Raw genomic sequence first — 26,247 nt, 5'->3', positions numbered from 1 at the left:
AGGAATCTCACAGATAAATTATTGCATACAATTACATAAAATAAATTTAAACTGGATAGGGTGAGTAGCAGGCAGGCTAGTCTTTCTGAGTGTTTCTACTGAGTTAATCCCTGGTGAAGAGGGAAAATCGCTGCATATAAATGAGATCTTGCTGCTGTCTCAACCAGCTGATAAATGATACCATCTGCTGGAAAGGAATTCTCAATGCCCTCGCCACTCCCCCCCCACCCCCCACTTACAGGAATAGCCATTCTCCATTCATTATGTACTGGCTTCCAAGGAGGATGTTGGGCTGGGGTGCAGTGAAAGGTTGTCACCTTACCCCAGTGGTAGAGGGTTCTAGCTGACTGAGTTACACTATAAACCTGGTTCTCCAGGTGGCCAAACAGCCCACATTTTCAGGACACTGAGCATTCTTAGGGTTCAGTCTGTGGCCTACATCAGTGTTCTCAAACTTGGCTGCGCATCAGAATCCTCTGGGGAGCTTTCACTCAGGTGATTCCAAAGCACAGCCAAGTTTGGAAACCAGTGGCCTAAATTAGTACCTCTCAAATTTTTGTGAATATGAATTCCCTGGAGATCCTGTTAAAATGCCGATTCCGATTCCAATTGGGGGCAGGGCCTAAGATCCTGCATGTGTACCAAGCTCCCAGCGAAGCCCTCCACTGCTGACCTGGGCCACATTTTGTGCAGCTGATTCTTCTCAGGAGATCCTGGTCTAACCCGGTGATTTTCAAACTTTCTTCTTAAAGGTATGAAGCCCTTTCTTCAAATCCAATCTCACAGGAAAGGCACAACATGTCGGGCTGGTGTGGTTCTGCAGGGGGAGGACCAGAGCTAGTCCACAAAGCTAATCAACCATGCTTTTAGCATGCATGCTCCTTGATGTGCGTGCGCACACACACACGCTACGTCTTCTTTGTAAGTTCAAGTTAACTCTTCTTTGTCAGGCGAGAACTTTGATTAGACAATAATTGAATTTCTGGAAGTGTCTTTAGGGTTCTTATTTGGGGGAGGTTTTCAGCCTTGTTTACATAACCATAAACGAATGGTTTCCATACATATACACAGCCACCTGGCAGACACTGCCCAACCTAAAGCTCCAGGGGGACTTCAGCCCACAACTAAATTAACTCAGGGGAGATGGTGTGAGAGCTTGACTGCCCAGACTCAGAAACAAATTCAAACAGATAGCAAAAGCTGGACTGTTTAAGGCCATCAACAATGCCCACTTGCATTTTCTTTCCAAAATATATCACTAATTTTATTCATTCATACATTTTTTTTCACCTGTCTGCTTCCATCAAAATGTAAGTTGCATGAAGGCAAAGTCCTGCTCTGTCACCACTGTTATCCTATATTCAGAACTGTGCCTGGCACATCGTAGGTGCTCATTAAATATCTATGAAATTATTGGATACATAAAGTCCACCCCAAATTCTCATTTCTCTTAATCCAAACCAGACTGATCCAGACAGTCCCTTGATTTGCTGTCCAAGTCAGCCTCACCACTGCCACTACTCTGGGCTTCTCATCTTTCGGCCCTGTGGTGGTTGACAGAGGAATTGTACAGATCTGTAGCTCCAAAGATATATGTGAGCTGGCTAAATGAAGCTGGAAGTCACTCGCATATACATGGCAGCTGAAGCCAACAGGGATGGATAAAACCGCCCAGGAGGAGAGTGTGCAGATGGCTCAGGCTTGAGTTCTCATGAACTCAATCTTTAAAAAAAGAACATTTTTTCCCATACCTTCCCAACATGTCCTACTCCCCTACACACAAACCCGCACAACTGACTATCACAAATTCCTTCAACCCTGACATGATTTCTAGATGCTTACTATTCTGGAGAGCACTTTGGACACATTCATTTATCAGTTTATCAACGTCCTCTTAAAAATGTAATCTTTTGGTTACCAAAAAAATTACAAATAGAACCAGTATAACCCCACCACCCCTGTACCACCACCACTTACCTGTAGCAAGTATCATTTAAAAGAATCCTTGTAACAGGTAACAGAAGAAAGGGCTGAAAGTCAAATACCAAGCCATTTATTGTTAATGACTCCTCTTCAGGGTTATTTTCCAAGAGGTGTGTGGCAGTACAGAAATGAGATAATTACTAGATTTTTTTTTCAAAAGAGAGTAGACACACACAAATTAGAAAATCTTCCAAGAGAATGAAACATAGTTCTAATATTTGGAAACTTGCAGCATTTGATGCTGCTAACCATCAGAAATTCTAACTCCTATATGAAAATATTTGAGGAAGTGGTGACAAACAAAAAATCACAAGCTTTGGACAGTCATGAAAAAAATGAATGACAAACACGAAGCTCAATGACAGTGGCACATAAGTCTCCCTGTACAAAAGTCCTCTTCCTTAGTTTAGTTACTATTATGTTAACTGTGTGTGTCATTCAGGAAGTCCCAAAGGGAGGCGAATCCAGTTGTGGCAGGCAGCCTCAAAGATGGCTCCCAATGATCAGAGCCTGCTGGTATTCGCACCTTCTAGTAATCCCTTCCCTTTCTGCATGGACTGGACTTATTCACTGACTTCTAACAAATAGAGTTTTATTTTATTTATTTATCCATGAGAGACACACAGAGAGAGGCAGAGACATAGGCAGAAGGAGAGAAGCAGGCTCCCTGCGGGGAGCCTGATGTGGGACTCGATCCCAGGACCCCAGGATCATGTCCTGAGCCGAAGGCAGATGCTCAACTGCTGATCCACCCAGGCGCCCCACAAATAGAGTTTTAGAGAAGTGATGGCATGTCACTTCTGAGGTTAGGTTATAAGAAAGTAGCTTCTGTCTTAAACATTCTCTTACTCCCTCTTCTCTTGGACCTCTCTCTCATCCCGGGGCAAATCAGCTGCCAAGTTCCCCTATGGAGGGACAGGGCAGCCGTGTGGAAAGGCCCCTGTGGTGAGGTACTAAGGCCTGCCAACAATCACCTGAATGAGGCCAGAAGTTGATTTCCCTCCCTCAAGCTGAGCCTTTAAAGGAGACCACAGCCCCAACCAATAGCTTAACTGCAATTTTATTTATGAAAGACCTTGAGAACCAGAGGCACCCAGCTAAGCCACACCTGGATTCCTGAGCCACAGAAACTGTGATAATAAATGTTTGTTATTTTAAATTGCTAAGTGATGGGGTAATTTTTCATAAAGCAATAGGTGACTAATACATCTGTATTCAGAGATGTTATATTGACCTTTTCACAATCAACTGTACAAACCTAAATTATTCCAGTAATAAGATTAGTAGCTTGCATGATCTGCTATAAACGTGGAGATTAATCAACACTGCTTGAAAACATTTTCTTCTTCACATGTCCCATGGTCTAAATCCAGTAGGTCTCCTATTGATTTTCTTTGAATTAAATTCTATTATTCCATGGAAACATCATACAATGGATCAAAAAAAATCCAAGAACAGATAAAGGAATTCCTCCAAGCCCTGGCAGCTCTCTGCAGCAAACAGTACTGAGTAATAGGTCAAATTTTCTGTGCGTATGTTGAGTGTTTATTAGCCTATTTATACAGATTATCTTGAAGGTTCTATTAGGTGACAGAGGCCATCACTTCTCCTCTAAGAAACAAAAATCACAGGATTCTAACTATAAGTCTAACTAAGAATCCAGGTTGGATCATACCAGTACTACTCAAGACGTGAAGAGTTATTTATATTGAGGACAGTGAGAGAAACTATGACAAATCCAGGAGATAAAAATAGTAATACATTAAACGGAAAACAAGACAGGAGGCAAAAATAGAATGCCATAGAATTCTAGAGATAAAACAACAAATAGGACTCAAGCAACAACTAAAACAAACTAAGAAAACATATGTACCTAAAATCAGTTAAGCTCCTGGCACATGGTTTAAGGACTTAGAGTTCATTTACTCATTATTTATGAAGTCATCTGAGAGCCTAAAACGTCTTTCTTCTTTGCCAGTTACTGTGGGGACATACAGACAATATTGACATTGTCCTTGCCCTCAAGAGCACTATTACAATATCCTAACCAACTGTGAGTGCAATTATTTACACATGAAACAATTAGAGAACAAGGAGGCAACATGTAATGCATTGCAAATAATAGAATATAGGTCATGGCAACATGAAGAGCAGAACAACAAATGAAGCCATACACAGTAGGCAGAACCTCAAAGAGTGGATAAAAGTATGTGGAAGAATTATCTAAAGATGTATCACTAAGAGAAAGATGAATCACCAAGAGAAACAAAGAAACTTAAAGCTAGAGCAACAGAATCATGGGTTGTGTTCCATCAATGATTGGGGTAGAGGGGGTGGTGGGATATTGGACCTAGTATACTCTTCAATGCCTTGAGAGTTAACCCCTACAAAGGGTCAAGAGACAATTCTTGGGCTCACACTGAGTAATGATCTGTATCTGTATCTCATGACCCTTCATAAATCCAGTGAAGGGGAAAGTAGAAAAAAACATACAGAAATAACAAGCATGTACAGGTGTGGAGTTGAAATTTATACCACCTATGTTGTGTATGATTCCTCAAGCTGAGAAGCTAATATAAAATCTGGTTCTGGATCAACAAAACTTCTGGGTGCCTGGCTAACCGAATGCAAAATTTCTCTGCAGGGACAATTCTATAACCCAAACAGCATGGTACTACAGAAAAAACAATCCGTTCTCTAAATGTAACATAGTATTATCCAGGATTGGATCCTAGAGCAGAAGAAAGACACTGGAGGAAAAACTAGTGAACTCTAAATAAGATCTGGAATTCAGTTAAGAGTAACATACCAGTGTTGGTTTCTTAGTTTTGACAAATGTAGAAGGGTAATATATGGTGTTAACATTAGGGGGGCTGGCAGGAAATCTCTGTATTGTCATTGCAACTTCTGCATCAATCTAAAATTCATCCAAAACAAGAAGGTGTTTTAAAAAATCCTCACTGGAGAGAAGCTGACTTACAAAAACTAAAAATACAAGAAAACAACCTACCATGAGTGACAGTCAGCAAATGCAATGTCCAAGAGAACCAACACCAACAAATTTTAGGTATTAGACTATCTGAAAGAAAGGATAAAGACAGTTGAGGACTGGTACAGACAAGATGATAAGTTAGTGAAAGAAAAGGCCACTAAAGAAAAAGGACAAAAGATTTTTAAAAAGAAAATGAAAAATAACTTACAGGATATTAAAAATAATTAGACAAAATTGAGAAAAGAACTGGAAGACATAACTGAGGAAATTATCCAGGACTCTCTATAAGAAATAGAGACATGGAAAAAATGAAAGGCTCCAAGAGACATAGAAGATAGAAAGTCCATTATATATGGAAGAGAATCATCAAAGGCAAAGAGAAAGTCTTACAGTGCTTTAGTGAGTTGTTTTCTCATAAATATTTAGAAGAAAATTTGACAATTAGAGTGAAAGTATTAAAACACTCAATCTGAGAGCACTGGACTAGACCACTATATTGTATTAGGCTTAAGATGTGCATCATTTCCTTCCAGCTGCTTTATATGCAGTTATGGCCAGGGCTATCTGGTATTAACCATGATTCAGCTATCCAGGGGAGGTCAGCATGTAATTATCCTTTCCAACATCTATTAAAAGAACAAGCCCTCGTCCTAGGAGGTGGAGGAAATGGGGAGATGTTGGTCAAAGAGTACAAATTCTCATTTATAAATTCCAGGGATTTACCATACAGCATGATGACTATAGTTGAAAATATGTATTGTATACTTGAGAGTTGCAATGAAAGTAGATCTTTAACGCTCTCATCGTGACAATAACAAAATTGGGAATTATGCAAAGTGAAAGATGTGTTAACCAACCTTATTGTAGTAGACATTTCACAATGTATATATGTATCACAGTGTACATCTTGAACTTACACAAAGTCATAGGTCAATTACATCTCAATAAAGCTGGGGAAAAAAGGGACAGTCTTAAAAGGCGACTGGGGGAAAATGACATTACAAGGACCCAAAAATGCACAATTAGACTTATTATTAATAATAGTAAAAGGCCAGAAACACCTTCAACTACCAAGCTAGAATTTTAGCCCTAGTTAATTCAAAGATTGAGATGATTTAGCACATATAAACCCCTTAATGAAATAACAAACCATACATTTCAAAAAACCACAAACTGAACGCCAATGGATAAGATGCAAGACACGATGTTTAAAAAAAAAACAAAACAGGGATCCCTGGGTGGCGCAGCGGTTTGGCGTCTGCCTTTGGCCCAGGGCGTGATCCTGGAGACCCAGGATCGAATCCCACATCGGGCTCCCGGTGCATGGAGCCTGCTTCTCCCTCTGCCTATGTCTCTGCCTCTCTCTCTCTCTGTGACTATCATAAATAAATAAAAAAATTAAAAACAAAACAAAACAAAAAACTGGTACATATGTAGGTAAATCTAAATAGACTATAAAAACAGTGACAGGATTCATTTCAAGAGATAGTAGAAATACAGCATCTGGGAACAAAAGCATGGAAGTTAAGTGAGAGGTGCTTGGAGTTAAAACACCCCAAGGCCTTTGTATTATTTTGGGAGAAGATGGAGATTCTAACTTTCCATTTCAAGTATGCACGGTAAGAGAGTAAGATTAACCACTGAAAGAATAAGCATATAACACATAAATTTAAAAAAAAAGCAGAGAAGAAAAACAAGAAAAAGTAGACAAAAAAACTGTGCTAGAAATAAAACCACATATATTAGTAATATATAAGTGGACTAAACTTTTCAGTAAAGACTTTCTCAGATTGAGCTAAAAAAGAAAAAAAATGAAGCCATATGCTGTTTAAGAGACACATCTAAAATATTACATAGAGAGGCTGAAAGCAGAGGGATCTGGAACAATACCCTTGGCAAATACTCATCAGAAGAAAAGTACTTGTTACAACTATAATATCAGACAAAATGAAGGTTAAAAGAAAAATCATAATTAGGGATAATCATGGGTCAGTCCATAATGCCAAAGGAAATAATTCATCAATGAGACACAATCTTGAACCTGCACGTCCCTAACAATATAGCTTAAAAATACACAAAGCAAAAACTGACAGAATCTAGTCCCGTGAGGATTTCAGGCAGCATTCTCAGAACCAGACAAGTCAAACGGACAAAATATTCCCAAGAACACAGACAATTTGAACAAAGTCCTAAAATTTACCATTTGGATATATTTACAAACTTGTTCTCACCCTCGTCTATCTTTAGAAAATACTCCTACCTCTCAAACACACACAGCACCAACACAGACCACATACTAGGGCACAAAGCAAGTATCAAAAAAAAAAAAAAAAGAAGCTTTATCTTACAAACCAAGTTTTCTTGAACAAAAATGCAGCCTCAAATTCTACACATTTGGAAATTACACACACACACACACACACACACACACACACTCACATGCCCAATTCCTATTTGGTTTGGTGCATCAATTCTAAAGAAAACTGCAAAATGTCTGGAACAAAGGACAATAAAAATTGCAAACCAAAACTGAAATGCAGCTAATAGCACCACTTTTTTTTTAAAAGCACAGATTAATGAACTAAGAATGCAACACAAAAAGTTAGAGAAAAACCCAAGGAAACTCCAAGAAAGATCTCCTTAATTCTCTAAAAATGTTGACCCTTTGAGGAGGAACTGTCTGAAGTCGTGGGGCAATGCCTTTTGTGGACAGCATGCAGTGTTCAGACTCATACATGTATATGGTTAGAAGGCCATCTCCATCCTAATTATAGCCTGTTCTACAGAGAAGAGGGAGCTCTTTAGATTCACTTATTTGGGAACAGATCAATATATGCTTTCACGAGTTTTTTTTTTAAGGTGACTCATTAAGAAGGAAAATGCAGATCGCAAATAATCTATCCTGCACCTATTGCTAAAATGCTTAAAGCAAGCCTAAGGATTCCATACTTTAGTACAAACCAGGGCATGGGTCCGACTGCCTGGTCTGATGTCATCTCTTCTCTGGACCGAGTTTCTTCAATCCAGACAAGAAAGAAGGAAGGGAAGGATACATGCTCATTAGAAATAGTGAAAGAAAGAATAGATGCTCATTTCCCTGTTTTTTTTTTTTTTTTTTTTTTTGTAAATGACATTCACACTTCAGAAAACTTTGCTGAAATCTTTCTGCTGCTAGTGTGAGATAATATGAAGCTTCTATTTTTGTAGCCAACAATACATTCTGTTCACAATAAATGATTCAACTTTCTGAAATGTCCATAAAAACGTCTAACCCTTGGGCTTCTGCACTGCCTGAGGCTATTTCAGTGGGGTGGAAACATGCACACAGGGATGTGCCAGCCTGTGAGGTGGTCCACTTCCAATCCCCCGTGGAACAAGATGAAGTAGAAATAGGAGTTTAGAAGCTTGCACAATAACCAAAGAACAAAACACAACAATTTGTAATGATTCTATTTATTAATACATGTATCACAAATGTTCACAATATCAATGCATTCCTGTTGGCATGCTAGACAGAGGCATTGTTTCTTAAGACCTTCTAAAAATATTTTGACTTTTGTTCCCCCTTCACACTCGTTTTTAAATTGATTTGATGAGGTCCTCGATGTCTGTAATGTCGATGCAAAGAAAAAAAAGTACATAAAGAAGTAAAATAATGCAACAGCAATTAATTGGGGAAGAACAGAAGTAATATTATTTCCTTCACAGGAGGCAACAATACAGCTTGGTAACAGGATTATACAGGTTTCAACTGCGTGGGGGGGGCATGGGGGCACTAAACTGTCTATACACGCCCAGGCACGAAACAATAATGAGCAAGGAGGCCACCTAACCCTCAACAATTTCCTTCATGCATGACACAGGCTTTCTCTTCTCACTGGTGATTACTGCTATGTCTCTTTACATATCCTAGGCAGCCTGAAGAAGGTAGGAAAGAGCCTTAGTAAAGGGAAAACCAAACTGAAGGAGATTAAGCCAAAAGAACAGATCGCTATCAGCTTATCTACACCAAGGGGCAAGGCATTTACCGATCATGACGAAGGGCTTGCAGGAGCCTTCCACGCTACATGCAGGGCCCAGCGGGGCCAGGGACGGTGCGCTAACCAGTCATCTACAAGGAGCTAGAGTCGGATCGAGTACAGATGGAGGGGCCGGCACGCATGGGGCCTCAGGAGGGGTCCACTAGGACTGGATGCAGGGAACCCGGGTACACTCTGCATGACGGGGCTTCACCAAATGGAACGCTACACAGGATGCGGGCTGGAAGGTGGAGCAGAGACCGTGTGGGCGGGTCAGTTGCACGCTGGCTGGGGGTTAGGGAGCGTGGGGCAGGTGTGTTATGGACTGTGCTCTATCATCCTCGGGAAGTCTCTCAAAGATTGCTGTGGTTCCTTTCGAAAGCAGGTCTCTTATTCCATCGTTCTTGAAAGACTGAGAGAGAAATTAAAACCTGTAAGTGAGTGACCCGTCACCAGGACTTAAAAATAAGGTAACAAGCTAAAAGGAGCATTCTATACACTTTGCACAGCGAGGACCACACCTCCTCCCCAGCACCACAGAAATGAGGTTTCTGCACGGGCACAGGTGCCACTGAGATCGAGTGAGTTTAGTGGCCAGGTGGTACCCTCACCCCAAGGGAGGACCCCGAAATCAAACGTTGCCCACATCCACTCACCTGCCTTACACCATCTCATACTGGTTGGCCGTGATGAATCGGGACAGACAGCAGGCCAGCAGCATGCCGATCAGCTGTTGCCAGAAGGAGAAACGAAGACCACAATCTTAAGTCACTGAACTACACACTTCTTTGACCCCTGAAGATGTAGTTTTTAACAACTGAGGGCTTTTGTATGCAAATAAGATAAAGGGCACTGGAGAAAAAGATCAAACGGGATTTCAGGGGTGAGATATGAGACTGCTAGGACAGGACAACTGAAGCTTCTAGAACTGGCCCTAAGGTTCCACTCTAGCCTGCTCTGGCAGCTTCAAAACAACTTTTGACACGTAAGCTTTTTGAAAATTTATTCATTTTTTTAATATTTTATGAGAGTGGTGAAAAAATGGAAGCAGCAGAGAACTAGCAAGGTATGTACCAAAAGGCCAAACATACACATTGGGAATATACCTCAATATGGTGTGATCCCTCAGCCATACACGGCCGACAGGGTAATAGTTCTTTCCTTGAGGCAAAGAGACACACTATTTCTTGACTACGTGAGTTTGCCAGTTGAAGTAAGAAAGTCATGGCTTGTGAGAGGTAGGTGTTGGGGAGGGAGAAGGGGAAATCAGGGCCTTACTTTCTCTCTGTCTCTCACCATGCAGACACTGTAGGCCTAAACTTTGGTTTCCACCTCAGTTGGGTGGAATCCAATGCTCTGAGGGGTGGGCCCAGCACTGGGGTTTTAACAAGCCTTCTAGGTGAGAGAAGCACTCATGTGGCCCACATGGTTGCCCTTATCTTTCAGGTGGGACACTTGCAGCCACACCAGGTCCCACTCATTGTTGGTTGGGGCAGCCCCTGAACTCAGTTCACCTGGCTTTCTACCCGCCCATTCGGATACCAAGTCCCTGGCTACCTTTCTTGCTGAAATCCCAGATTGTTCTCTTCCTTTTTAAAAGTAAAACTATGCTGTGACATATAAAAACTGTAAGTTCTGTCAGGTGAGGAAAAATCACCACGTTATTGGACTCAGCCTATCTCCTACTAAGGCTCTGGCCAACATCATTTTGTGCCACAAAATACATAGTATCATGCCCATACCACCAAATCACCAAAGGAGCTATGGCTGTAACTGCCACAATTCTCTACCAAATGACACGAATTATAATCCCCTCCTGACTATAAGGACTATGAACCCTGTAGCTTGTCCCTTTTCATTAGAACTGCCATTTCCTAGGAACAACATATACCAGAACATACTTGATATTCTTTTTTTTTTTTTGAGAGAGAGCGAGTGAGCAGGTAGGAAGGGAAAAGGAGGAAAGGGAGAGAGAGAGAGAGAGGAGAGAGAGTGAGAGAGGGAGAGAGAGAGAGAGAGAGAGAGAGAGAGAGAGAGAGAGAGAGAGAGAATATCTCAAGCAGGCTCCACACCCAGCACAGAACCTGATGTGGGGCTCAGTCTCACGATTCTGGGATCATGACCTGAGCCAAAATCAAGAGTTAGATGCTCAACCAACTGAACAACCCAGGCACCCCCAGAACACACTTGATATTCTTAAAAATCAGATTTTGGCCACCAAACAGGCAAGCATTAGAGGTATAACATATTCAAGTGTATCAAGTTATTTAACCCTTACCACATCCCTGTATAATATTACCATTCTGACCTTCCAAATAAGAAAATGGGCTCAGGGGAGGTTAAAGAATTTTCCCTCAAACCACACAGGTAGCTCACACAGAACTTAAGATTCCATCCTCTTCCCCTAGCAGAGGACAGCCTCTTTCCTTGCCTCCCACCCCTACAGCTCAGCCTAGACCCTGTCCTTTCCAGAATCACTCCTCTGTCTCACACCATCAGGGGTTCCTTTCCTGCCTTATACTGCAAACTTTAGAGGGAGGGTTTTCAGTGGGCAACTCTTCATCTGATCTCGAGTTCCTAAACTCTTTTTTCTTTGTAAAGCTGATCAGTTTAGTGTCTCCTTGTTGGGCTCACATGTGCTTAAAGCACGTACGCTAGTTAGCATTCCATTTCATGGTTTGCCACACTGCTATAATTCAGTGCTTGCCGATGCTCCTGGCCTCCGTGGCAATTCACAAGCCACACAGCCAGAAGATTCTTTAGAATGCCTATTTCTTGTTTCTAAAACTTCTGCTTTCAGGGAAATATAGCATGTGCCTCCACTTTTTTTTTTAAACAGGAACAGCATCATTCTTAAGCACTGGGCATACTTTGTCACAGAAACAATAACTTCTAAAAATATCGGTATAAATAAAAGCTACTTGATTTGAAACTTACTATATTTTATCCTGAAACTAATAATACAGTACATGTTAACTAAATTGAATTTAAGTAAAAATTTTTTTAAAAAGATGATTTCAAAAAAAAAACACAACAACCAAAAACCTTACTGTATTTTATATTTCTGGGGCAAAATCATACCTTCTGTTTGCCCATGGAAAAAGATATATTTTTTTAAATTAATTTTCAACATCTACTAAGAAATTTGCTTTCCTTAAAAAAAAAAACAATGCATCCTGAACTAAGGTTTATACAAACTACGTGAAAACAATCTTTTGTACATACTTGCTTTTATTTTAGTTAATTCTACTATAAGAAAACTAGGATTTGGGGTATAGTAGGTATTTTGGATTATTCACAGGGTTATGGATTTCAAATCTGCTATGGTGTTTTTACCATGTTTGAAGGAAAACTTTGACTTCTACCCTCCATAAGTACCAAGTCAATGGAAAGCCAGGGGTTATGTGTGTGTGTGGGGAGCATCCTATACTTCATAGCAGCTGTTACCAGGTGATTTCTGGGTATATAACAGGAGCCTGTTCAGCCAATGCCAGAGCCTCTGCCTCAGTGTGAGTCAGGACAAACACTTGCTTGCCACTAGACTCAGTTCATCTGTACACAGAAAAGTCCATCCTTCTGTAAACAAAACCTTGTTCCAGCCTAACTATAAGTAAAAAGCACTCTAGGAGCGGAGGTATGTGCTGGGCCCTGAGAAGCACACTGCTGATACGTGTCCTGGCTTCAGTAAATAGGCCCTGGAACTTCTGCTTTAAGCCCTGGATGGAGAGAGCTAAAGGAGAGCTGGTCTCTCATGCTGGAAACCCCTCAGGATGGAGACCCCCAGAACCACCAGTTGCCATTCCATGGCCGGTGAAAGGCCTGGTGCTGTCGGGCCTCTGGCCTCTGGTGTTTTAGATCAGATTATTTATATTTGGTTGACTAAGACTTTATAATTAGTCTTCATCTGTTTTGTTTTTTTTGAGGCATTTTTACCACTGTCTGCCTTGACAGTACTACATTCTGCTTTCTTTTGGGTCATGGAAATCTCAGGGATGCTCTGTTGCTTCAAGAATTGAGAAGCTAGAAAGGGCCTCTAGAAGGCTGACTCTGGGCCCTCCCGCAGAGACAGCCTGAGAGGTCTGAGCGCCATGAAGCTCTAGTGAGTGACATGGGCTGTATCGCTGGGGCTCTGTCAATCTCCGGGATAGGGTGGATGCCAAGAGGTGGGAGAGAGGGGCTCAAGAGAGGTGGAGGCCAAGGTCAGCAAAGACAAGACATGCAAGGGCAATAGGCTGAGGGCATCCTCCCTGCCATCACCATGGGAGGCAGATGTAGCCCAATCCCTGGTTCCTGAGGGGCACAGAGAGGACAGCAAAGTCATAAAGGCAACTTTCTTAACCAGCCAGCGACAAGCAATAGGTCAAAAGCTTAGGTCCTTATAATGCCTGTGGAGATGGTATAGCTAATGACTGAAGTGGTAAACTAAATAAAACTTCCATGTCTTTGGGAAAGTGCTGAGGAATCTGGTTTGATATAAAACTGCATAAATGCTCTTAGGGACCATCTCAGGCCCTGCAGAGACCAGGGAAATAAGTAAGTAGTTCCGTTAGCCTTCTTTGGCCATGTCTCATCAAGGCTAGAAACAGCTTTGTCCTGTCCTTTGTACAGAAAAGGTAAACAAGTCCCAGAAGAATTCCTGGTTCATAATAAAGCATCCCAGCAGCCTGTGGGCACTGGGGGAGGTCCCACAGGGGTGAGGGTCAGGGGATGGATGTGTAGTAGGAAGACCTGTGTTTTTTGATGAGTACCTTTCTCCTTTCAATTTCATAGACTCAAACCCTTTCATTATAAAAGCACAAGATGAATTCCCTGTAGTTGCTATGTGAGGCAAGAATGAGGGTGATTTCTGGCCCAAAAGTTTAAAACAGCAGGCCAGGCGGGGAGGTCAGAATTGTAAGCCTGGATCTAGAATAGCAGCCCACCCTTAAGCAAACCACTCAACTCTCCTCCCTCTTCTAGAAAACAGCTCTACCACCCCCACTCAGGACTATAACATTCTGTGGTGTGGAGGGTTAATCCATCCTAATGCATTCCAAGTGTAGCAAAGCCCTGACTGTTTGCATTGGATACAGAAGTGTTTCTACTCCCAGCCTGCAACACAGAGCAGAGAGCCAACCAAGGTGAGAGGCGATGTCACAAATGGAGTAAGTGTCCAGACTCAGACACCCTCAGCTTTGGCCTTCAGGCCATGTTAGGGGCAGGGTAGTCCACATTCCCATTCTCATTCCCTCCCTGCCTCTCCCTCTCATGCACACATGTGGGCACACACACACACATACTCTAACTCCGCTTGGGTTTATGTCTATCTCCAAGCTCTCTTGAGTAAAAGAGTAGCTGCCAAAGATGCAGGGAGGTACACTATCAAAGCACACTCAACTTTCTGCTATGAATTTATAGGGGAGCAGGACCTGTCCATCGAGTCCAGACAAATGGGCTCTCCCTTGACAGGGCCTAGGCAATGGGGGTTTGTGAAGAGAAGCATTAAAGGCCTGCCCAAATCCTGCTGCCCCCAAAGAGAACTCAAGGGCTTTACCTTGGCTGCATTAGCTAACTTGGGACAACGTTTTTGCACAGTCTATGAAGAGGCTAGACGCGGCTTAGTTTTCCTTGTACATTACATCACCTTTAGTTTCTGACACAACAAAAGTACAAGGGAGTTAGTCCCACAGATGACAGCATGGATGTGGATGTCACAAGAGCAGGCGAGGGAAAGGGCAAGGAGCAGATGGAGGGCGGGTAAGGAAAGGGGAGGAGAGAGAGCAAAAGAGAGAGAGAGTGAGAGCGAGTGCTCTGTTCTTTCCTACCTCCTTTGGCCTCTACTCAGTAGAACCTGCTTTAGTATAGGAAGGCCAAGACAAACCAACATGATTGATTCCCCTAAATCAGCCAACATTCTCTAAGTTTTACTCTGACACTGGTCCTAAAAAATTTGAACATGTGCAGCTAAAGCTTTGGTTCTGGGCCACTGACCAGGATCAGTATGGCTAGTTCTTCTTCAATAGGATCTGGTAAGTCACCACCACCGTCCTGGAGAAGCCTTGGCTCTATTGGTATCTGGAAGCCAACTTCAGCTTCCAGGAACCCCAAGGCTGCTGGCACCATTAAAAGCCGCAGCTCCTAACACATCACGCTAGTAAAAGCCAGCTACGGCTCTTTTTCTCCCTGCCTCAAGCTGAGCATGCCAGGTCTCAAGTCTCTGCCCCACTGCACCCGTCTGCTCATGTGGGTGAATGGTATTGGCTAGGCGATGGCATTGGGCTTTGCGTTTTGTTGTCTTATCCCGACCACTATGTGGTACCTTGATGAGACCTACAATCTCTGCAGAGAGTTTCTGTTCGGAAGTTCCCTCCAGGGCTTTGGCTCCTCTCTCAGTGCCCCAGAGGGCCACAGAGCAAACTCAACAATCCCCATGTCGGGGATTTCTTTCAAGGTTAGCACAGATTAATGCTCATCAGGCATTTTGTCTAAAGCCTAAATCCTTGCATCCACCCCCCTTCCTAGGGAAGCAGGAGAGAGAAGCGAAGAGAGATCTTAATCAGATGCTTTATGACTTGTTTTACTCCACTAATGAAAATGGGAGAATCCTCCATGCCCCTCATGGCCGGACAAGGAACGTTCTTGGATGATAACATGCTTTATCCATGAGATTCTGGGCTCTGCAAGGCCCTCTTCTCCCCATGGAGAGTATTGGCATCATGTCCCTTTACAGTTCTAGGAGAGCCAGAAGGGGAGACCTTCACCTATATTCCTTCCCCCAAGGGGACAGTCATCCTTAGCCACCAAGCACGAGTATGGCCTGTCAGTGTCATTAACCTGACATTGCCATCTTGTACACAGCTGTATCGGACATGAGTCCCGGATCCTCTAAAATGTTTCCAGGCCATCACAGACATGTCACTGAAGTGTTACTACTTAAGTGTGATAGCAATTGAAAGAAAGTTTGGGGCAGCAACCTTTTGCAAAACGTCTCTGGAGATGAACTGGCACTGTCTGTGGTGCGATTGGGGTTTGTGTGTTGGTGTGTTGCGGGTTTAAAGTCACTTCATGAGTTGCAAAGAAATGAAGCAGCATGGCAAAAGAATGTTGAAACTGCCCCAAGGAGCATGCACTCCTGTGGGATGAGTCCACATGCTCTTGTGAGATGAAATGTCACCGTGGGTTTCTGTAACTACTGAATAAGCAGTTTGTCAACTGACCTGGGGCTACACCCTCTCTTTGCAAAAAAAAAACAAACAAAAAAAACTACCAGGGCAATGTTCTAGTCTTTGATCCAGGTACAGATTACATAGGTATGTTCATGCTGTGCTGATCTATTAGGTTGTGTGTTTATAATTTATGTACTTTTCTGGATATGCCATATTTCAGTGAAAAAAGTTTTAAGAATGAACTTGGCTACAAGGAAAGTGTGTCTATATTGCTAGGCAGGCAGGAAAGAGGTGTGGGGGTGGGTGGCAGGGAAAAGGTAAGGATAGTCTAAGAGAACAAATAGAGAATTCAGGCCAGGAAAAATTAGAGGACTAGAAACATTACTGCAAGAATGTTAATTGGGCTTTGTTGGAAAACCAATCTGTTGGTCAGAAAAATTCAGAGTTAAACATACATCAAGTTTTCATTTGGTTGTTAAATATACATGCCAATCCTCTCTCCCACAGCAATATCAGAGCAATAATATTATCATTTGGCTGGGAGCTCAGAGGCTTGTGGGACACTGCACTGCCCGGTGAGGGTGGGCTAAATTTGAGAGTTAGCTTGATCTTGCTCTACCCTTGAGTACGTGGGGCTCACTTCGTTTGCAGAATTACTTCTCCCGTTCTTTTATAGAGGCTGGGTGGAGATAAAGGGATATAAGATTTAACATACCAAAAATTAAGTTTCCTCTTAAGGAACACTCATTAAACTTAGGATTCAAATAATGATCGTGAGATGGTGTTTGCTAAGTGTAGGCTTTCTGTGGAAGGAGACCCCTCATGCAGAATCGACAGGAACTTAAGCACAAAACAGGGCCAGGCCAGCCAGGGAAAAAAGCCTCCCCCAAATCCAGACCAGCCGGTTGATGTTTGGAGTTGTTTCTGCTCCAATTAAGCCGGCACTTTGTTCAGTTAACCTCCATTTGACCTACAGAGAAGCAAGTTGTTTTCTGGAGCTAGTCATTAGGTGAACTGTAACCAATATTCCCTTGATGGCAAAACTTCATTTAAGTTGAAAAAGGAAAATCAATAAACAGATGACCTGAGGACTAATGAGCAAGGAGCCCTGACCCCATCTATCAGCCTCTCCCAAGGCCCAGGGGGGCAGGTGGGGAATCCAGAGGCCAGGGAGGGAAGCTAGGCCAGGCCTGACCACACAACTACACAGTCTACCTGGGAGAATGCGATTCCAAAAGCCACTCCAGCGATGATCCCCATGTTGGTCTCCATGAAACTGGTCACCAGATCGTAACAACCCTGCAAACAGAGAGAGAGAAAGAGAGAGAGAGAGAGAGAGAGCCAGCCTCAGAGACGTGTATTACTCCCAGGCCAGACTGGGCTGTGTTACCTTACAACACTCCCAACATACAGTCCCACTCCCAGTCAGCAAATGCAACTGTGACTCACCCTAGGAACTCGCTAGCATGCTTTTCAAACTGAAAAAAAAGAAAAATTTTGAACATACAAAAAGGTATAGAGAGTAGTACGGTGAACCCCCAAGTGACTCGTTCTCTAAGCTCACAGTGAACACGTGGCCGATCTTGTTTCATTGAAATCTGCTCAACTCTCCTCCCCTGGCTAGATTATTTTAAAGCAAGTCCCAGATATATACTTTCAACCAGAAATGTTTCAGTGGTAGGATTAAGGGTAGCAGGAGATCTGTCAGACCTAGGAAGTGAACCTATAGAGGTACAGAAGGAGACTCCAACCATACAAAGGCATTCCACATCCTTGCACAGAAAGACTCGGGATCATAAACATAGTTACTAGCATTTTGACAACAAAGATACAATCTTAGAAAAATAAAGTGAAATCATCAGGTTAGAGGAGGGTGTTTGAATGCCTGCCACCTTTACAGTGTTTGAGGGTTCTTCCTAAGGAGACCAGTAAGTTAATTTTTTAATAGGGAAAAACCTATGTTTTCAAGTCATCTTTTCCACAAATTTACTATGTATAAGTCACTTCTCCTTTCTAGATATCAATGACTTCATCCATAAAATGAAATGAATTTCCCTTCAACATACTATGAAATCTCCAAATGTTGTGATTAAAACCAACATCGATTTTACCAATTTCAATGTTAGTTTAATACTGATAAAATGAATCTCCTTTATTTAAAATAAATAATCTGGCTGGAGTTCAACAAGGATGATAAACAAGTGTTTTTACTGTTGTTATCCAGGATTACATTTTATCACCCTAATCCAGGGAGGAAACATCAAATTTTGCATATCATCCATAATACAAAGGCAAAGGCCGATTCTTCTTGCTAAATGCCTGACAGGTCGAACTGTGTGTGTGTGTGTGTGTGTGTGTGTGTGTGACTGTGAGTGTGGGTCTGTCTGTCTGTGTGTTTAGATGTATTATTTATTTGAAACCAGGCCAAGTGAGCCTAGATTTCTGAACTGACTTCTACAGTCTCAGAAAACATGGTCTTTTTCCAGTTTTCTGAAAAAGGGCTTCTACTTGAATGTATGAAGTCTGCAGAAATCAAGACATTAATTTCATAAGCAGGGTTAAAAAGGATTCTTGTTTATCAAGGCATACTAAATTGCAATAATATCTGAAGAACACAAAAAACCACGTCTCCCATATTTAAATTCGAAATTTAGCAATTTAATGTTTCTCAGAGCTTATGAAAATTCTACCAGCACTGTACCTTCTAATAAGTGATATTTTATGCGTCTGCAGTCTGTCTACAGAGGAGAAATGCATTAACTTAGCAGCAGTGCTTTGACACGTGTTTTCAATGCAATGGGCCAACTATACTCCTTGGTTAGCTGATGCAAATTTGAAGGCTGGGGGCGGGTGGGAAAGGAAATATGTTTCTGCTCATGAGGAATTTTGAAATTTGATTCTCTCTTTGTAGTAGAAGACTGCTTGCTGATTTCATTTTTACTAGGGAAAGTATATATTACACTACTTTTCAAAAGGTAGTGGAAGGGTGAGCAGGTTGGGTTAGGAAGATTTCAAGGTAAGAAGAGAAGAGAGAAGGGACGGATATTCAAACACTTTTCCGATGTGTAGCAGCTATGACCTCATTTTGCCGAGGTGGCCATCATGACCGTATCTCTCCCCCCACCCATGATGGTTGGGCAGAGGAATGAAGTTCAGCCCAACACCAGTGGTAGGTCACCTCAAGCTATGGAATCCCAAACCCAACAATAGAAACCAGAGAGAAGTGAGGTGGGTGATTTTTTTTTACTCTGCAATATATTTTGGCATAAATATTTTTTCTATGAACTTTAATTCTGCATGTAAGTGGAATATATTTTTCTGACATATGATCTCTGTTCCATTGTAGGAGATTCCAGAATCAACTACATTTTTAATAAGCCCACTCCAGCCAGCAAGAGAAACCAGAAGAATGAGGTCCCCACTGTTAGTACAACTGTGACAAAATCATTTTAAAACTTGCTCCTCAAAATAGGCTTTTCCCAGGGCAGCATCAGCAGCACCTGAGAGTTTTCGAGAAATGCAGCAACTGAGGTCTCCATCCAGACTTCCTCCATCAGAATCTGCCAAATCCCTGGGTTATTCATTTTTAATGAATTTTAATGAATATGTCCAGTATCTCTAGATGTTTCAGCTGCCCATTAAAACTTGAGGAGCCCCCTTCTAGAAGAAAAGTTCTCCCATGGTTTTTCACTCCAAAGAAGAAAGCAAATTAATGAATCCTATCTAGTAGGGGAGGTTACTTAAAATGAGAAGATAAAAGTAATTTCACTTCTTTGTTGTTATCTAAACAGTAGATGAGCAAGGGTGAGTTAAATGCTTTCCATCTCCGGATTCTTCTCTGTCACTCACCAGGCCGCCCTGCAAGCCCATTCTCCAGGTCTCAGCACAGATCTGCACACAGCAGGGCCATGTTTGCATTCTACCTCATGTTCCCTCCTATATCGTGATCTGATCTGCCTACAACGATCTCCTTTCCTTTCCTCAGATGAAAGCCTGGTGGTCAGGTGTGAGATAAACTTAAGGAGACCTGCTAAGTAGCCTAGGAAATATCCAGAAACAGAGCCGGTCCTTTGCTCACCCTCTCAGCATGTCGAAATGAAGACAGTTACCAACAGGAAACATCTGTAAGCAGTGGACTTAGAACCCTAGGAGTAGACAGCTAGTCCCAGTTGGGTTCTGGGAAGAGGTGTCTCAGTGGCTGCCAACCAGAATAACCATCTCTCTCCCTCTTGCCCTTGCACTTAAAGAATGTCAAGGATTCCAATGGAGTCAGGGGCTCGGTCGGTGCTGTCAGCCATGTGAACTTGCAGATATTTCACCATCCTGCCGGCAAAGCCAAAATAAATTCCATCCCTTGAACAAGACAATAAACATCCTGTGTAACTAGTCTCACCCTCCAGCCGGCTCTCTCCCAGTGACTTGCACAGGGCAGGGTTCTCTGGCTGCCACGTGGGAGCCAAGTGTCCTCTTTCTGTGCTCTTAAGTCATAGGATTTATTTTTTTTTATTTTTTTTTAAATTTTTTTTTTATTTATTTATGATAGTCATCACACACACACACACACACAGAGAGAGAGAGAGAGAGAGAGAGAGAGAGAGAGAGAGAGAGAGAGGCAGAGACACAGGCAGAGGGAGAAGCAGGCTCCATGCACCGGGAGCCCGATGTGGGATTCGATCCCGGGTCTCCAGGATCGCGCCCTGGGCCAAAGGCAGGCGCTAAACCGCTGCGCCACCCAGGGATCCCAAGTCATAGGATTTAAGACACAAAAAGATCTACAGGGATTTTAGAATGTGTGTAGATAGATAATAGGATTCTGCAGAACTACTGTGTGGCTGTAGTCAAGCCTCCTGGACAAGGGAGTTAGGAGAGAGGGTGTTAACACAGATGAAAAAAAAACACAGATGAGATTCTACTCTTAGCATATTCACCACAGCTCTCTCTCCTGCCTTGTACAGGGGAGGCATCTGAGACTCAGACCCTGGACCTCATTTGTCTCAGAGGTTCGTATGGGCATGAAATGGGAATATCTGATGGGACTCACTAGACAAATTTCAGTCTTTACTCACTTTTTCTCTATGGATCAAGCCAGGTTGGAGATATTAAGTAACTTTCCCAGGGCTTTGAAGGGCCCAGGAAAATGTTAAGCAGGATGGCAAGGCGATAGCGTAGTGGGTGGAGGAAGGCAGTAAGGTAAATTTGTAGATTATCAATGACATGAAAAAAAAAATGCCATCCTATCTTTTTTTCTGGAAATAATTCTAAGGATCATAGAGATACACTATGGGATAGGACTCTAAACTTGCTTTTGAAGACTAACAAAGATCCTCCTTCCAAGAACCTGCCACACCATTCCTCATAAAGGACGCAGTGTGGTGTAGTGGAGGACGAGCGTCACCGTCATCCTGCTGCTGTTTACATTGCAGTTAACACTGCACATCACAGGTAACGTTTCTCTTGTCCTTACTTGGGGCCAGGCACTGCGTGTTAGATACCTGAATCTCACTCAGGCCTCATATTGATCCTGAGAGGCAGGAGCGATCATCTCCCTTTTATAGCTGAGAAAAATAAGACCAAGAAAGCTTAAGTGACTTGATCAGGGCTGTACCACCAGTGAGCAGCTGAGTTGGAATTTAAACTGCAGGTGGATGCCAGAGCCCACACTCCTGACTTCTAGATCCCCAACTTTCAGAAAAGGAAGTTTAGGAGTAAAAAAAAAAAAAATACTGCATCCAAGTTGATGGTTACTGCTTCTACAAACAACCCTCTGAGGCTTTGTCATGCCAAGACCTCACTGCCGTGATGTGCTTCTTGTCTTTATAGATAGGAGTGTCCATGGGATCCGGGACTGCCTGGTGCTTCATAAAATGGCAGCATACAATGGAATATTCCTCAGCCATTAGAAACGACAAATACCCACAATTTACTTCGACGTGGATGGAACTGGAGGGTATTATGCTGAGTGAAATGAGTCAATCGGAGAAGGACAAACATTATATGGTCTCATTCATTTGGGGAATGTAAAAAATAGTGAAAGGGAATAAAAGGGAAAGGAGAGAAAATGAGTGGGAAATATCAGAGAGGGAGACAGAACATGAGAGACTCCTAACTCTGGGAAACGAACAAGGGGTGGGGGAAGGGGAGTTGGGCAGGGGGTGGGGGTGACTGGGTGACGGGCACTGAGGGGGGCACTTGACGGGATGAGCACTGGGTGTTATGCTATATGTTGGCAAATTGAACACCAATGGGAAAAAAACAAACAAATAAATATGCAAACTACAGTAGTCATTCCACCTAAAAAATAAAAATAAAAATAAAAAAATAAAATGGCAGCATAATGACACCTCTGGGGGCTCAGTGGGGAGGTCCATGAAGAAACCAGAAGTCACCTTACTGACGAGAGGCAAAAGAAGCCTCAAACGTGGAGTTCATAAGAAAGTTCTGAGAGGTACAGATGTCATCTTAGGTAGGACAAGAAGCAGTCAGTACTGAACATCTTACCTTGCCACACCAATAACAAGTAATAAGCCCAGAATGACAAAATGAGCTTCTAGAATGGCAACAGTGCCCTGCAGCATTTATGCTACAAATACCGACAATAAATGGGCAAAACATAGAAACCATCTCTTAACATTCTAATTTTGAGAGTATGAATTATTCAGTAGTTGGCCCAGATCACATCAAGTTTTGAAGACCTTGGAAGAACAGAATTTTGTCTGAGTAAGAAAAGAATATTTACCTGATGGCTGCCTAACAGAAGTTAAAGTCAACAGTAGGGTTGTTTTTTTGTTTTTTTTTTTCCTCCCTTCTGTTTTACCAAAACGTATTTTCTATGTGGCATTTCTCTAAATGTTTAAGGATACAGACAGCCTTCATACACGTTTTATCACACCTCCATCATATTCTCTGTGAAGTGGAATACAGAATTGGTCTTCCTTCTGACGACTGAAATTTTATTCTCATTTTCACTAGAATGTACTACCTTTCACATTTCTTTTAGCCAGTTCTCTCTCTCTCTCTCTCTCTCTCTCTCTCTCTGATTTCTTTGGGAGTCAGGATGCTGACAGTGAGATGAGGTGGAGTTGTTGATTTATTTTCCTAGAGCAGAGAACACCCTAAAATAAAGGCCACCCTCCTGGCAGAAGCAGATGCTGTCTGTCAATTGTCGTCCCCTTCCTGTTGTGAATCATTCCATGTTTAGAAGGGAGATTAGGCAGCAGAAAGAAAAAAGGCAATATTCCCTATCTGACATCAGTACCAGGTGAACAGGAACAGGTGCTAAACCTCCCTAACTGTGTCTGGAAGCTTCTTGCTGAGTCATGGCTACTCCTTCAGAGGTGGACAGCCTTGGGTGCCTGTCCCAGGCAATAAAGGGCCACGGGGAAAGATTCTGCACTCTCTCTTAGACCACCACTCCTGACCCATTTGTCACAGTTTCACAGAAAGAGACAAACAGCCCCCTCAAACATTCACCACGGATCTCATCAGGGCTGAGAGGAAGCCTACCTTCTGGTTCACTTTGGTGGCCGCCACAGTCAGATTGTGCAGATCCTGGGGATTGCAGTCGGTTTCATTCATGCAGCAACTCGGGGGGATGCCATGCTCCAGGAAGTAGGGGCTGGTGCTCCAGTTCGTGTAGTTCTGCACACCACAGCAGCTCAGCTGTTAAGGGGGAAAGGGAAAGAACCAACGTGTGTAGATCAAAGACACTGTGGTCTCTTCCCTCACTACCCTGAGGCATTTAGAGAAACACAGGCCAAGGCCTCAGGTCAACAGGCACAGCTTTGGTGAGTAAAGGTAAGCAGAGGCTCTACTATCCATTATACTCACTGGGAGAAGGAAGAACTGAGAGAAGGAAGTTAGTCCTAGATCACATGTTGTGTCGCCCTTCTTACCACTTTCATAAAGGGAAGCGGTGGTTCTCTGGCCTGGCTCAGCATCAAAACCACCTGCGTGGCCTGGGTGCTGTTAAAGGTACAGATCAACAAAACTGGGCTTGTTGATGGGGAAGGTGAGACAAAAATGGCTTCAAAAAGATCTTTTTTTTAAAAAAAAATGATCTTTTAAAATCTTATAGATCACAGGATCTCTACCAATAAGTAAATGGCTTGGGGGGTAGGTGCAGGGGCGTGGGGGGAGAAGAGAAAGGAGAGAAGAAGAAGAGACAGCTGGTGTTGGTAAACTATAGCCCCCCTCCCCAGCTTTCTGCTTTTGTAAATCAAGTTTTGGGGGGACACAGCCAAGCCTGTCCCTTTACATACTATGCCTGCTTTTGTGCCACAAGAGTAGAGCGGTGTAGTTGTGACAGAGACTGATTGCATGGTCCTCAAAGCCCAAAATGGTTACTGTTTGACCCTTTCCAGAAAAGGTGTGCCAACCCCTGACATAGAGAGTAGTAGAGGAAATGGGGCAAAAGTAGAAATGAATTAGTGAGTCTGGGTAAAAGGTATACAGCCCCTTATGCTCTTCTTGCAACTTTTCTGGTGAGTCTGAAATGTGATCAAAATACCAGGAAAAATAAAGATAAAAAATACTCCTTCTTAAGTAAAAAAACAAAACATTGAAAAAAACACCCTCCCACCCCAAACCAGGAAGCTACCCAGGTGACCCAGATGGGCCCTGAGGCTTGAGCCCCAGCACTAATCCCCCTGAGCACCCCCAGGCAGCTACTTCTCTCAATCTCCTCTGCAAAGCACCGGCCGCCTAGGGCAGTCTCACTCCTGCCAGACCCTCAGCTTTTCCTAGGCCCGCTGCCCACCCCCACTATGCTTCCCAAGCCGGTAGACACGGCTCACTGGTGCTCTCCACTAAAGACACTACTTCCAGAATGCCAGCCATTTGGAGCCAATGCTAAAAACTAAGCAAGGCTGCCATACATTCACTGCCTCCTTTCCAAGGCTTCGGATTTTAAGGGCAAGCTAGCTTTCCTTGGGATGCTCATAATCCATACTGATGAAAAGCAAGCTGCAGGAACTGGTCCTTCTTGACGCTAATTACCTGGATAACTGGACCCTGGACAAGTACTAGGTATAAACTTGAGGAAATGGAACTGGAGGCCAGGAATCAATAGCAAATTCTGATGGTCCAACACCCCCAGTGGCCCTCAGGTCTGAGGCCTGACGTCACAGGCAGTGACCAGCCCAGTCTCCTTCACTGGAACTTACACTGCGCTGCACATGATCCACAGCCCGGCTCCTCTCGTCATTGCCGTTGTAATTCTGCATGGCGTCCGTGTAAGTCCTCAGGAAGGTGTCCTTGATCTGTAGAGGCAGGTAGGAATGTGGTCCCGGTCCACCACCACCCAAATGGACTCAGATTCATACTGACTTCTACTCCCAAATGGCTCTTCTGAAAATCTCTGAATAAATGTAGGCCAGGGAGCGAATGGCCCTGTTTTCTGAGACAAAAGATCTCAGAAAGTTTGCTGAGGGATTTATTAGCTCAGGAATGTAAAAAAGGAAAATGTTTTCCTCCTCCTCAATCCAGAGGAAGAAGCCTGCCTTGTGAAATGACCCACTGATGTAGCCAGTTTCTGCAAGAGCTGGGAGAGTGAGCCCCAACATCAGGCCTGGCTTTTCTACTTATTTTCTTCACATTGATTGATGGCCTTCTTCTGTCTCTAACTTTTACTGCCCTTGCTCTGAAGAATAGCAAAGGGCAGGTCACTGGAGGGCAGGAAGATGGATGTTGCCCTGGCCAGGAAGAGACCCCTATTCTAGCATGCAGAAGTAGGGCAAAACCAACCTGCACTGACCTGTCTTCATCGAGGCCAAAAAGAGAGGTGAAAGGACATGAACTTTCCTTGTTGCTAAGTAATTCACAAAACCCTTTCTGCTCCTCTGTGAGTACATTCAGCTGTGGGTTAACTTTCAAGCTCTGTTCCCCTGGAAACCTGCTGAAGGTGGGGTGTCAGGTGTGTTACCAGGCAACTCCCCACATATGGTAGGACTGCCCCCGGTTGCCAAAATGACTCTGGAGTGGGAGGACAGCCAATGACACTAATTGCCTGGTGGGAAGCTTGGGGCGAAGTGTGGTGACTCTCTTACATAGGCATGCTCCTTGCTGAAATACTGGGTGCTCTGCCCATGGACTGCTTACAAGAGATAAATGG

The 26,247-nt window shown here is 43.1% G+C and overlaps 1 protein-coding gene across 1 annotated transcript in view; it reads right to left on the bottom strand.

Annotated features, from left to right (window-relative positions):
• Nucleotides 1-8,412: 8,412 nt before the first annotated feature.
• TSPAN7 (tetraspanin 7) overlaps nt 8,413-26,247 on the bottom strand; it is a 128,856-nt gene continuing 111,021 nt past the window's right edge. The window contains exons 4-8 of the mRNA XM_055337300.1: nt 25,301-25,396; nt 23,643-23,798; nt 17,355-17,438; nt 9,651-9,724; nt 8,413-9,406 (exon numbers count right to left, since the gene is read on the bottom strand). Of these exons, the coding sequence (XP_055193275.1) occupies nt 9,656-9,724; nt 17,355-17,438; nt 23,643-23,798; nt 25,301-25,396 (405 nt within the window). The 3' untranslated portion in view covers nt 8,413-9,406; nt 9,651-9,655. The remainder of the gene's footprint in view (nt 9,407-9,650; nt 9,725-17,354; nt 17,439-23,642; nt 23,799-25,300; nt 25,397-26,247) is intronic.

Source organism: Nyctereutes procyonoides, unplaced genomic scaffold, assembly GCF_905146905.1.
Source record: "Nyctereutes procyonoides isolate TBG_1078 unplaced genomic scaffold, NYPRO_anot_genome, whole genome shotgun sequence".
Lineage (NCBI taxonomy): Eukaryota > Metazoa > Chordata > Mammalia > Carnivora > Canidae > Nyctereutes > Nyctereutes procyonoides.
Note: the sequence above shows the minus strand (reverse complement) of the source record. Positions and strands in the feature narration are given on the sequence as shown.